This window comes from Danaus plexippus, chromosome 10, assembly GCF_018135715.1.
Source record: "Danaus plexippus chromosome 10, MEX_DaPlex, whole genome shotgun sequence".
NCBI lineage: Eukaryota > Metazoa > Arthropoda > Insecta > Lepidoptera > Nymphalidae > Danaus > Danaus plexippus.
Window position 1 is genome coordinate 7773079 of NC_083543.1, and position 14744 is coordinate 7787822.

A 14744-nucleotide genomic window follows, 5' to 3' on the forward strand; every position below is an offset into this window, starting at 1 on the left:
TTTGTAAAATAACTATGCTTTTAATTATCATGACTTTATTATGCATTTCGTTTTTCTCGAGAACATTTATGAAATACAAATATACGTACACAAAAATTCTTAACGCACACATTTAATTACAATTAAAAAACGATGTTTGTATAAATACATACATGTATTAAAAGAAGTCTGTACAAAAAGTTTTTATATTGCTTTTTGTAGATTTAAATATGTATACATGGTGTATTTATCGCAAATGATATATACTTTAATAACACCGCAGGATAATGTGATCTGTTCTAACCTTTTTAGTAATTACGCTCACAAAAAACATTCGTTTCGTAACATTACCCGTTATTGTTCTCAGATTTCTAAATCCTTAGAATATCAAGTAAACAAATGCAGACTACTTAATTATTAAAGATCTTCAACCCGTTAAGGCTTAAGAAGGTTTAAATCAAGGCTTGTCACTTGAGTTTACTGAAATAATAATGGTCACTGATTTAATTACTTAGAGTAGTTTGATTAGGTTGATAATGTAAGATTAAGAAGAATAGATAAAAAATATCTTGAATTAATTTTTTATAAGTTTTTTTAAGATCTAATAACAGCTTAACAAACTTCTAGCCTCTAGTGACCTGAGCCCTTTCAAATATGGAATAATGCTAAAATTCAGAAATTTTTCATTAGTTTGGTGTTGTCATATATTCTTTTTATATTAAGCGTTTAAATAAATAAAATACATAAAAAAAAATCCATACAAATATTATACAGAATTTACGACACTGAAAATAACTGGCAACTACGAAAAATAATTGTCCATTTAAATAAAAGGATTAAAATGTTTGTAAATAAAATAGTGAACAGTTTAATCAACGATGATTAATTTAGCTTCATACTTTACAATAATAAAATAATTGACTTACAACAGAATTGTTTTTTAAATTAACCTTAATATTCGTGTGACAATGTCGACGATGTTTTGTTGCATATAATAAGTCAATTAAAAAGCGAGTCAAGTCACAATTTTCCTGATGATATATAATGAAGCCACTTATATATATTTATATCATAAAATTTTGGAGATCAATGTACAGATAATCATTTCCTTTTGACATTAAGAAGACGTTATAATGTATAATTTAAAAGTACAGGTTGGTAAAATTGAGATAACTGAAAAAAAAACGTAGTAATGTTTATCATATCCTTTGTTTTGTAGAGCTTTTGTAAACACCGAAAGTATTATATGAAAAAAAATAAAATTCTTAATGTAGCACGATTATATTTTTTTACTATCTGCTTTCAAAGTAATTAGAACTCACTTCCAGATATAGTTGGTAACACAAGTAGAGGCGAGAACGCTCATATTACAGAGACAGAAATTTCGACAAATTCTTTATTTCCAGAGCACTTCAAGTAAGTTGTCTAGGTTTGGCTGTTATCGCAACTCTCAGCGTCACACCAGTCCCGGAGTCAAAGGCTTTCCTTGATATGTCTTTACATATAAAATTTTTCATGAACAAAAATAAAGTCGTTTTTTCTTTGGCAAACAATATATAAAAATAATTTCATTACTCTTTATAATACAAGTGACGTTCCATTCAGTATTCTTTGTGTCTTTACTGAACAACGATTCCATTTTAACTCGATCAACATCATAGTGAGATAAAATGCTACTGAATAAGTAGGACTAAGAATTAAATATTACTACACAACTTGATCACTATAGTAGTTTTTCGTAACAGACACATAAATATACAAATTACTGACCATTCCGTTTCTCCGGAGACCGAATGCTTTCCAAACAATTCCTATAAGATACCATAATTCGCCTGGAGGTTGCGGCAACACGTAACTCGCCACAAAATCGCATGGAATCCACATTTGTGATGAAAGAGAAGCAATTATGCACGCTTTGAATAATTTATGAAATCATCGTTTCTATGAATTTAAATCGTGAGAGGTAAAGGGTATTTGTTTATGTGCATTTTTATTTGCATATTTAAATAAAGATGCTGTATTTAAAATTCTTTGAAACCGAATACATGAAGGACAGATTGCTTTAAGTTTATAGTGAATTCACTGTCGCAAAAAAAATATTATGATACATTTTGTTCTCATTTCCTGAGATTATTTTTGGCCTTGTTAAAAGAAGCGAAGTTTCTTAAGGAGGATGGAAAATATTCTAAATTGTATGACCTTTTTAAGTGCAAAATTTTTTGGATGTAATTTTTTTTGGATTTTAACTTTCTTATTGAAACTAATAACTCTGATAAGAGTATATAAATAGGATAAATTGGCAACTGTAGTTGAGGAGGCAGATATATCGCGAACGCGAAGCACGTGCGGCTTTAAACGTGAGTCGAATACCAACTCCTCCACTGACCATACACCGTAGACCTCCGGTATTCCTGAGTTTTCTTTAATTCCTATCCGAAGTCACTCCGGTCCGGGTTCAGATGAAATGGTCAGGTAGTACGTATGTGATAAAATCGTGTGTAATTTACTTATGTTATTAAGAAAATAGTTTTGACAATTTCGTAATCGATAAGGAAGAATAGCAATTAATGTAAGGACTTAGAGATTAGTTTAATGTGGCATAATTTTGAACAGTTAAACTGGAAAGTTAGGAAACGGTTGAAACCCTTTGTCGGGATAAATGTTTTGGTACAATCTTACTTTGTATTATTATTGGATGTGGTGTGATTTAAACGGAGATATAATAAAGGTCTGAAACGTTCAGCGGCATCACTTGCAAGGTCCTTTTGCAATGACGGAATGATAAAATTAAGTAATTTCATTGTAATATCAGTATATTTAGTTGAACGAAAAGTATCAGCAAACTTGATTTTTTTTAATAATAAATTGTAAACAACTATGTTTATATAAAACGTCATCTTTATTAGAAATGTTCTAGTTACGACATTTCCACTTCATGAGTTGCGACGGACTCAATATTTTATATACATGGAAATCCTATTATAAGACAGTTCAGTTTAAAAAGAAACATTATACAAGTAATCGTTACTATTAATTAGAGTAAATACAAGAGCTCTACAGATTTTATGAATATACGCACAATGGTTGCATTATTTAAATTTTCTTTTAGCCTTTTCTTTCTACCCGCCATACTCTAAGTGTAGGGTGTTTCACCAGTAACGACATTGTTTCGAAGCGTTAATTCTTGCGCTTTGTTTTTAACTGAACAGTTAACCTCTATAAAATATATCTTATATCAAGTTTTTAATTACATTCGTGAAAAACAGTGAAGTATAAAGTAACTACATTGAGTATACTCATTATAGAAGTGACGTGAAGTTTGATTCGTTAAGATTGGCAGTAACATGAGACACAATAAATTTTAAATGCAATGTTCCATTTTAACGTATTATCTTTTCTTGTATGTTTTCAATTTATATCTATGTTATGTAAAGTAATGTAATTGTTGAAAATAATAAGATAACTTTAAATTATTCCTTTACTGCACGAGATCTGTTTATTTATGCAAATATAGAATGGAGGAGGCAGATAACACTTATTTCGTAGCGAGTTAAAGCGAAGCAGCGCTGGCGGCGTTTAGCAACAGCGTAATGAACTCCGAGTTAGACAGATAATAAAGATACGAATTATTTAAATCCTCAATAAACCATGTAGGTTCATTGGACTATAAAAATACAGGGGCACGTACACGATTCCTGGCTTTGAAGTGATTAATATTCCGAAGGAGTGACAATGTCCAATACAATAGCTTCGCCCTCACGGCGCATGCATATTCGAATAATGCCCATATAATGGTTTGATGAAATTGGCTCTACGGTCGCGTGCCTTAGCTTAGTATCTGTTTTGACTTTCTAGGGGTGACTGGCGATCAACGTCTATATTTTATTTTTTTTTCTAACGTCATAAAAATATTCTTTTTATCTGTGACTGTGTTATTAAATATTGTTGGGAAAGGTCAAAGATCTCCTGAGTGCAGCCGGAAGGAAACATGTTAAAGTTTTGCTCACCGGCGGCAAGACGTCGGGATACGAATGCGGTTTGTAAATGTTTAATGGATATTTTAAAACGTGGAAGTGCTGATAGCAAGGCCCGGAGAGTGAACCGACTTTTATTATATTTCATCTCGTAACGTAATGATTTTGTTCGAAATAAGAGAAACATGTATCGTTTATAACAGATAAATCTATATTAAAATATTTGATAGGAATATTTCGTAATAATCATTTACATCGACATTCCGTTTACATATATTTCGTGTGAATAAATAATTGACGCACGTTCCAATATTAAGTTTTAAGTTAAAATGACTTTTTGACATTTTATTGAATGATTTTTATTGTAATTGATAAAATATGAAGCAGACCATACACGATGTGATATTAATTATTATATATATTATGTAATTAAAGGGAAATATTAATACTGGATAATCTTATAAAAATACTTTCTTTCCTCCCAAAATCATACTCCAGACCCAAATAATTATATTTATAATTAGAACGTATTGTGTGTTGATATTCTGAGGTCAATTTGGCCTTTTTTTACAGCATTTCCACGGGAATTGTTGCTTTTTAAATATTGTGAAATTGCGTATTCTGTTATTATGGTGTCGCTTCCCCGTAATGATTTTTTATGGTTGGCGTCGTATCTGATTATCTGTGTCGTTCGTTACATCCAATAATGAAAGCACATTCGGTGTCTGATAACCTCACACAGAATGAGATTATTTTAATAAAAGCACTGTGTTATTTTAAATTCCCTTTCATTTATTCGTGCTGCTATGATAAATGAACAGCTGATGTGGTTTAAGAGAAACAATGTGTTACAAGTTTGTAAATATTGGGTCTTATTTTAACCTTGAAACAGCAATGCGGCGGTCTCAAGGGAGCGGCTCAAAAGACTAATCTGCAAAGTTTTTATAGCTATAATATAAAATGCTCTTTGACCTACAAAACCTCTTTTTATGAATCAACAACGAAAGTAATAATAATATTAACTAAATTAATTTAAAATTATATTAAATCTATTGTAGTTATATGATATTTTTAATTCGTCTGCTCGTAATCACGGTTGCGAAGTAACCGAAACGTCAGTTTGTAGTTCAAAATAATTGTATACGTTTAGGAAATCTGAAAAATATAAGTTTTATTTCAATAATATTAAGTCCAAAATCAACAAAACAATGCAATAATATTTCAGGTGAACCCGGGCAGAAAAGCGTCACTGAGTGGCATCAGGGAAGGTGACGTGATCTCATCCATCAACGGTAAAACGACCAAGGACATGAGCAATTCTGATGCCCACGCCATGCTCAGGTTTTCAGGCCCAGTGCTCAGACTCGGCCTTAATGAGTAAGCAAGAAATAACAGAAAGAAAATAATCATATTCATATAAGATAAAAGTTAAAACCTCGAAAAATCCAAAACAGATGTGCAGCGTTAAGCTTTTTATTAAGATATTTTGTTACCTACTTCAGGATTAAATTTAATTTGTAGAAACGGTAATAGAATTTGTAAAGACGAAGACGAAAATGTATTTAGAATATTATATTATACAGAAATAATAAAACGTAAAACTTCTCAGCTCGTCTGCTTGAAATTAAGAGATACAAATGCAAACATTTGCGCTTAAGATTTGCATAATAGTACGTTGAGTACAAAAGAATTGACGAGTCAGAAGAATGCAAAGTGATGGATAAAGTATGGTACAGCAAAGAAATGTTTTATAAAGAGTTAAATCTTTGTTACAAAACATCTTGATCGTATTGATTCTCGTAAGTTTGTTGGCGGTATAATTTGTTGTTATTTTGTTTTGGATTATTGGGTTCTATTTAACCTATAGAGATACAAACGTCTAATTAGGACCAGATTTCAAGTTAGGTATAGGATTCGTCATATTAATAATTTCATTAAGAATAGGAGAGTAAAAAATTTGTGCTTCTAATTATTGATATTTAAGATTTTCCCAGAAGACACTTAAATAAAATTATGTTTTATTTTTATTTCACTCCCATTCTATTTATTATTTAACGAAATTTTGGATGTAAAGTTAATTAAGATAAATACGCTACTTACATCGAAAACTCATAGATCTATTCATATTTATTAATACAATTAAATCGAAATATTTAGTCTTATCGAACTTAAAACACATCTGTGTAAAATATTCTCTATAAGGAGTATATTAAAAAACTTAATTAAAACCTTGCATTCGCGATGCAACTTAAGTTTCCCGTTTTCTCATCAAAGTTTTCTTGTCGCCAGAGACCGGGACACGTCACCAAGAAGAAGATCTATTCCGAAAGCCACGGAGCTGAAAAGTAAGTTGACCGTATAATAACTTATCCATACAACGTAATGAGATGAGTTTTTGTTGTTTTTTTAATTAAACTGGGACTAAAAATAATTATAGCATTTATATGAAACAACTATCTTTGTTTTGTTCGTTTTTATATTTAATAACATACTATTGAGAGTAAAAAGCTACGTAATATCAGTCCTTCGTTATTATATTAAGTTGCAATTAATGAGATTCCGGGTTAATGATGGACTTAAAAATATATAGTTGATTACGTTGCGATCAAGCCGCTCTGTCGACGACACTTGATTGTGATAAACTCATTGAGTAATTAATATATAAAGTCATTTAATTACCAAATTAAATTATATTTTATATCCATGAAATATAATATTAATATTATGAAAATGTTATTACATATTTTCTTCGAATAAATTTATTTTAATCCCATTGGATATTCTTTTAGTTCGTATGTGATTCAAACGTATAGGCATCACTGCTTGTAATACTGTCTCAATACAAGTTATTTTAAGATCACCTCAGAGCAATACGTGATTCATGGGTACTGGATATATTTAGATCGAATTTAGATCATTTTTATATGTAAATTGTTGCTTCATTCGTATTATAATTAACACAAGTACATATTGATGTACGTTGTGTGCGAAAATCTCATTAGATACGTTCAACTGTTCTAATCAAACACAATTCCAATCATTAAATGTGATATAATCAATTTCATGTTTATTTTTGCCTTTCATTACATTTAATTGCCTGCTATGAATAGAATTAGTCGTTAAAAAATGTTTAAAACCATTTCCTTTTCTTGTTAATGCATTTATACTATCTCATGCAGTATCGGAAACTTCATGAAAAGGGAATCTGATGTCACACGCATACATTCACAATTAATTTATCCACACACATTTACACACACACTCACACACAGGCACGCACACACATTATACCTTTTGCAATATGTGTGTGTGTATATTTCAGGAATATTACATTGAATACATAGAGGTACGTTAAGACGTGATATATGACATTTAATATTTCTATTTTGTTCCAGGACCATCTCAATTGATTGACGGTGCCGAGAAGGCGACCCCACACCCCCCGGTCTACGCAACCATCAAACAACCGAACTCGCCAAACAAACTTCCAGCGAAATCTCCGTCGAACAAATCAGTACAACTCGTGAAATCCTTCGAAGACACACAGAATTTTCATCCAACCAACCCTTTTTATTCAACACTGCCTAACACTAAATTACAAATTACAAACGGCAAATCGAATTCACTCCAGAGATCTGTAAATAGAACCAATTACGACGACCTGAAAATGTCATCTTTCTTTAAGAAAAATGATCCCGGAGCTGGTTCACCTAACGCTGGTTATCAAACGAGCGAGACCTCGCCGAGACGGTTTTCGTTCGACAAATTCAGTTATGACGTTAAGGATTCAAATAACGAAGATCAGATAAAAAAGAATCCATTCAATAATGGGACAAATGATTTCAATCCAACTGACAAATTGGACGGGTCGCCCGACGGTGCTAGCATGATATATTCCAAGAGCGACAGTAACTTCCGCAGAAACGAATTTACCGAATACACCGAACGAAAATCAGTAACGGAGGAGATGATTAGCGAGACAGAAGAAATTAAAACCATTAAAAAGATAACACTCAACGGTTCTAGTGAAAGTGATAAACCAAACGGTGTGCACAAATTAGACAGTGATCGTAATAATAAAGAGCGAATCGTTCCTATGACGCTGTATGATGAAGGTATCAAGGTCAACGAGAACAGAAGGAACGTAGGAGAAAACACATCAAGAGAAGAATATAAAGAAGGTAAGTAATACTATATGTAATTCATTTAATCGTAATTACCGGGAGTGTACACTTAGCTTAATGTATTAGGAAATGACAGTATTCTTCTCATATTATTGTTATTTCAACAATACGATTGCTCGATAAACATAAGAAACATCTTTTTAAACTTCTTATTATGATATTTTCAAAGTAGTTAGAGCTCAAAGCATTAGAAATTCTGTAGAGCATCTTGACGCCTCTTCTGCATAATAAGTTACAGCGCCATCTAGCGTTCAGTTCTGACAACTTACCGAAGCAAATATCTATTTAGGAACTTTGCTATGAAATGATCTTAGATAAGAATTCGTGAAATCTTTATTACATCAAAATAAAATATAAATATTATCTTTTTCCACAACATTATTACTTTCTATATCATGTAAAGATGAACCAATTTATAATTGATAAAATATTTTTCATCAATAAAGAGAATACCGCACAAGTCGACCATAAAATACATCTCCTACATTAATAGTCCGTATATACGTATACTATTAAATAAATACGTGTTGTATAATTTTCTTATACTTTTCCAGAGTATTAAATGAGATCAAATTCCCCAAACCTCGTTACGGTTTTGGGAAGTTTTCAAAGTTAAAAGATTTCAAAGCGCAATATCGGTGTTGGTTCCATCGACTGGCTTCGTTGTCCGATAAATTCTTTTATAATTAAGTTACTTCGCAGATTTTTAGTCTTAACATTAGGTTAAAATGAAGCAATCAAATAAAATGTCCACAGCTTATACAATTAAAAATTAAAAAATAATATATATTTTTTTAATATTTTGTATGACGATATGTTATAATTTTTTTTTTATTGCCTAAAACAACTAAATATAATTACTAAGGAATTATTGCGTAACTATTGGAAAATGATATTTGATTACTTTTATTATTCACATAATGTGACGTTTAAATCGTTGCGATAGAAATGTCTAACCTGTTTTATGTGTAATTTCTTTAAATGGTTTACATTTAACATAATCTTTATTTCCTTTTGCTATAAATTCAATACACTGAATTGTCTATACTTTGGTTGTAAATTGTTTACCTTCTGTGAATTTAAATTATGGGAAAATCAAAAAGTATCAAGAATTCTTAAGTTTTTTTAAATCACCAAAGTTCAAGCCTCCAAAAAATTATATGAAGCCTCTAAGTAGATAAATAATGATCTGTGACAAAGCAGCTCTAAGACCTCAATTCAACCGGCGACTAGTAAATTTTGCGATATCAAAGTACATCCTTCGGCTTCTTAGTGTTCGGAATTAAGTTTATAAGCAAAGAAATAAATATATGTTTATTTGGGAACATTAGTAGATTAGGTTGTATTTATACGGTATAAACATCATCACTAATATTATAAATACAAAAAAATAAATATGTCATGTTTTAGGAATATAGTAACAAATAATTCTTCTAGAAGAATATTTAACTAAATTGTGCCGACATTTTAAATTTTAATACCTTTATACAAACGAGTTCATGAACCTCAGTCACTAACAAGAATGAGTTTGTTCCAAAAAAGTAAGAAATATTTTTTAACATAGTATTTCTACTCCATTAGTTCACATCAGTATAATTTTATTAATTTATACACTTTACTCTTTGAACTTAAAGAGCTAACTAACTAGTTATTTTTATACGTGTTGTGAAATTCCAAAATTTTACGAACTCACTGATATTAAAATGGATGTTGAAATTTATGCTGACAAATCGCAACAGAATTGACAAGAAATTATATAACTTTCCTCGATTTGAAATGTCATTGAAGAAGATATACATATGTATATATATACATACATGTAGGACCAAAGATGTTCTTACAACCATAGCTAATAAGGCTTTGTTATTTGTATTTATTTTATTGTTATAATAAAATGTGTTTGGTCAGGAATTGAAGTTCTCACTGTTAAAATTTATTTATTAATAAGACCAACTTTTCTTAAATGATTGGCAAGATTATAACGTAGCTTTAAAACTGATGTTTTAAAAAGTATATCATCTGATTATTTACAGAGCCAATTATAATTACATGTATATATTTTTACATAGCTTTATAAAAAAAAAAATCTGGTGTGTGCGAAAGAGAAAATCATATTAAGGGTTTAAGGGGATCACGTAATCAAGGTTCACGAAACAAAGGGCAATTACGATCCGACCTATTTAAAAGACACTTCAAGGTCTCTGCCAGTCTGGGCTCGTCTGGGTGCGGTGTCACGCCTCGAAGGCGTCTTGGGATGCCTTACATCCGCCACTACCGACTGAGCTCAACGCTCCTTCAGACATCGATCGCGAGAGACGTATAGACAATTTAAATTGATTCAATATTAAAACAATCTTAGGATTACAATTTCATACAAGAATAGTTCACACATAATTTTTTGATATTATATAATGAACTCCCCGTGTTTCGCAACCAGCCCTTATATATTCTATCAGTCTGATAATTCAGCGACCGAAACAGAAGACAGTCTAGACTCGGGCTGCGAGAAAACAGTCGGGCCACGAACGAAATACAACGACTCCAAGAGAACTATAAACAAAGTTAGCGAGAAAATTCTAAAGGCGATTGAGCGATTAACATGTAATATTGGCAAGGTGTCGAAAGTTAAGAAATCTGAGAAGATTAAAAAAGGTGAGTTTTGGATGGCTAATTCTTGAGGGCACAATTAGGTTTTAAATATTTCCTGCACTTGTACAGTTACATTCAAATGTGTTTAAGTCTAGTTAAAGTAACTTTAAATAGTTAAATCAAAATCTAAAATATCTCAACAATATCTTTCCATTCGTAGATATAAGTTCCACGTATATTTTATGACTACATAAAACGAAATCTTTCATAAATTTTGAATGCCAATAGTGTTGTTACCGAGCACATGTGGTCAAAATTGTAAAAAATCTGTTAGCTACGACAGATTTTCAGAATAAAAAGTCCTTTAATAAAAGAAAACTTCAGGTTCGATAATTGAGTTAAGGAATTATATTGTCTGTTTAAAACTAGGTAAAAATTAGTTCAAATCTGTATGAGAGAAACTCAGATAGCGAGTACTATTATATGACGAGCACTTTAAATATCCTAGCTGAGTTTGCAGGTTTAGTGCCCTTCGACCCTTGATGTGCAAAAAATATGATAAAAAGACCCTCCAGCGTCCTTGACGTATTGAAAATAAGATAAGTTCTCTTTCTGATGTTCACCGTCAAAGGGTCGGAATATCTTTCATAGTCTAAGTATAGGATAGTGTACCAAAACTACAGATTCATGAAATCTCAGCTATAAGACGTAAAACTAAGTATTGTTCAGCATAAATATGTATACAGAGAAAAAAGTTAAATAAACGGCCGTAACGAGAAACTTAGTAACAACTCACAACAACAACGCCTGAAATACATCCGAGAGCGTAACACAAATGTTGCGTATTATATTTCTTCTACGCACGGAAATATTTATTAGTCAAATATAAACGTTACATTGAATGATCCCGGTCGAAGGAATGAATTGCGTAATCGAGCTATTTATTAGTACGGGTTCAACGAACTCTCACCTCACAGCGTTTAACAAAATTACAGAATTTATGCAATCAATTACTCTTGCGATTGTGATGCAACGATGCAACGATTTTATATTTAAAAATATTAAAACCAATACTATGCTGACATGTTTGGATATATTGAAAAAAAAGAATTATCACATGGTTGAAAATTTTAAAGAAAATAAGTTAATGATTATTGATAACTATTTAAATGTCTGTTTTGACTAAGTTGAATTTCAGAGGCTTGTCTTATTAGTTAGTACATTTTTGGTCATTTCACGGAAACTTCTATTTTATTCGCACAATGTAAGGGTGCGCCCACGCACTGATCCCATACACGGTTCACCGCCTGCCTCGCTCCAATGGCGTTGGACAACACGTGCTCTTTATAGTGGACTTGCACAATCTCTTTCACAATTCTCTATAGCCATTTAAAAACCATCTCTAATTGCACATAGCAATTATAACGCAAACTGCAAAACATTTACAACATTCGAAGTGTTTTAAAGGAATTCGTCGCCTGCAAATTATCAACACGTAAGAATAACTTTCTTAAATAAGATTAAGTTTTAAAATTAGCTCCGCATTTTATACATGACTCCGCACAAAATTTTGTATCGCAGCCAAGGATGGGAGTTTTGTGGTGCAAGACGGAATGCGGCAAAATAAGATACGTGAAAACTTTTAAACATGAAGTTTAAACGTTACCCTTTATTACACTTAGTAAGAGAGCTGGTTAAAACGTTAGAATAAAACCATTTTCTAAATTAAATAACATCGTTATATACTATATCAATTTGACATATCTATGTACTATTAAGATTTGTATATAGTTACAAAAGTTTGTTAGTTTAGTCGGCATGACAAAGCAATCGGTTCCTTCCCACGGGAGTGGAATCGTTGTTATGCAATTTATAACATTGAGAGTTTAGAGACAGATGTCTTGGTTGAACGCGATAACAGACGGCCCATATTAAATCATTACAATACCCGTAACTTGTCACTTTACTTCGGAATATTACGAGCCATTTATTATTGTCAACAATGAAAATGTACATTTGAGTATTGTAATGAAATCACAGGGTGTATTTATATAAATTCTTCAACATTCGGAATCATAGCAACCAGCGTACGAATGCTTTTCCTTAAATGTCTAATTTATGGTAACAATCGTCATCAGGGATTCCTTTATGTCATTACACTTAAGACGAATTCTTACAATTAAGTTCTAAGACAGTTTAAGATCTCGCTTAATTTAAATGGTTCTCCCCATTGAGGCTCTCAAGGAATTAAAAGAATGTCCAAACACTTGTTGTAATTGCATTTTGATACAGAACATTAAGCATATGTACTTAAATTATATAAAAAACTTTGTTTATGACTTTCTTGCAACATTGCCTTAATACCTGATACCTTAATTGGAAGCTTTAATACTGATTATGGCTATTCAAAACTTCATCCGATCTAACTACATTCGTTAAATTTACTTTGGTTATGAAATCTTATAACATTTAGAATGTATTTCACTCCTGTCTACACGAGTCCTTATAAAATTCTATATATTTATTCATAATCATTATTTTAATAAAAACCAGCCGATATGCGAGCTACATAAATATATTCTGGTATAAACATTCCATAACTATTAGAATTGAAACATATTTTTAGCACCCGAATAATTAAAGCAGGCCTTAATAAAGAAAAATTTATTGCAAGTCCGACTCCTGTTATAAATGACTCGGTCCTATTTCGTGACCTATTTCTGATAGCTTAATAAAACAAACTTGAATGGTTCGCGTCGCTCTGTGATGGATGGTCCGAACGAAATTTACCTATTCGGACACGCCCGTCTCCAACAATAAATATATTGTATGACAATCACTGGCACGGAAGCATGCATTACAGTGATTTTAGCTTGTTTTGTGCTTAGTTATACAAAATTTTGATCCTTTGTACATGACGAATATATACTAATGGTTCAATTAGATATAATTTTTACGACAGTTTAGATTTTTTACCTATTTAATAAGTCGTCTGTATCTATTATTTTTTTGTTTTTCTTATCCTAAAATATTCCAGGAAATGTTTTAAAACTTGAGTAATGAACCTCTGCTGATGAGATCGTTGTATTAAATTTGTTAAGAAAATTTAGTTTGCGAAGTCCAAGTCGTACAAAATAAATTATTTCCGTATTCATACTAAGTTCTACATTTAAAATAATCTTAACTAAATAAATGATAGAGGTCTCGAGTTGTTCGCTCGTGACGAATAAACTATTGGATTAATTGAATTAATTTTGTTATTATACTAAGACCTTATTAAAAAAATATATATTATTAATTTAATTAAAAGTTATCAAAGTTTTAAGCAATATTTTTTATTTTTTGAGAGCTAAATGTTCAGCGAGGTATTTCCTTGTAAATACGAAAACTTTGTCAATATATCAAACGACGTAGACGACGTCTTCTGCATTAGCTAGTATAAGATAGGGTTATGATGAGGCGCTATTTTGATATAATCTATCAACCATTACTTTCATACGGACATGTAATATGCCATATAAGGATATCTTCCAAACACACGACGAATGCGTTCTGGTTTACATTTAGAAAAATATTACATTATATGCTACAAGTATCCTTTTTTGTGCTTCCAAAACAATCAATAATAAATGCACTTGTAAAATAAAGTCTGTAACGGGCATAAACTAAATATTTTTTTCTTATATAAATATATAAATAGTCATTAAATTATCAAAATAATGTTGTCTGTTTTAACAAAAGTAGATAAAATGTAACTTTCCTAAATAAATGGGTCCATAAAACATTTTTAGGGTGCCGTTAATTTTGTGAGTAAATATTTTTTTGCTTTACGTAATTCAAAAGCAATAATATTTAAAAATCGAAACAGAGTTCTATATTCCAAGTGAGTTAGGTGACGTCTCCAGGATGGGATTGTATTTTTTTTTTTAATTTTATTAGATACGTCTCGAATAACTGTTCTATTATCGTAAATAGTAAATTTACTTCATCATTGATAGATTTCCCTTCTCTTTTTTTA

General features: G+C 31.0%; 1 protein-coding gene across 5 annotated transcripts in view; it reads left to right on the top strand.

The window, feature by feature from the left end:
• Window positions 1–14744, top strand: part of LOC116766665 (sorbin and SH3 domain-containing protein 1) — a 93170-nt gene that overhangs the window by 11570 nt on the left and 66856 nt on the right. For 2 of the 5 annotated variants that reach the window (XM_061521458.1, XM_061521459.1), the window contains exons 3-5: window positions 5179–5330; window positions 6243–6298; window positions 7349–8134. In XM_061521458.1, coding sequence (XP_061377442.1) covers window positions 5179–5330; window positions 6243–6298; window positions 7349–8134 — 994 coding nt within the window. Of the gene's footprint in view, window positions 1–3952; window positions 4016–5178; window positions 5331–6242; window positions 6299–7348; window positions 8135–10533; window positions 10790–14744 lie in introns of those variants that run through there. The other 3 variants (XM_061521461.1, XM_061521463.1, XM_061521460.1) reach the window with 2 other exon arrangements.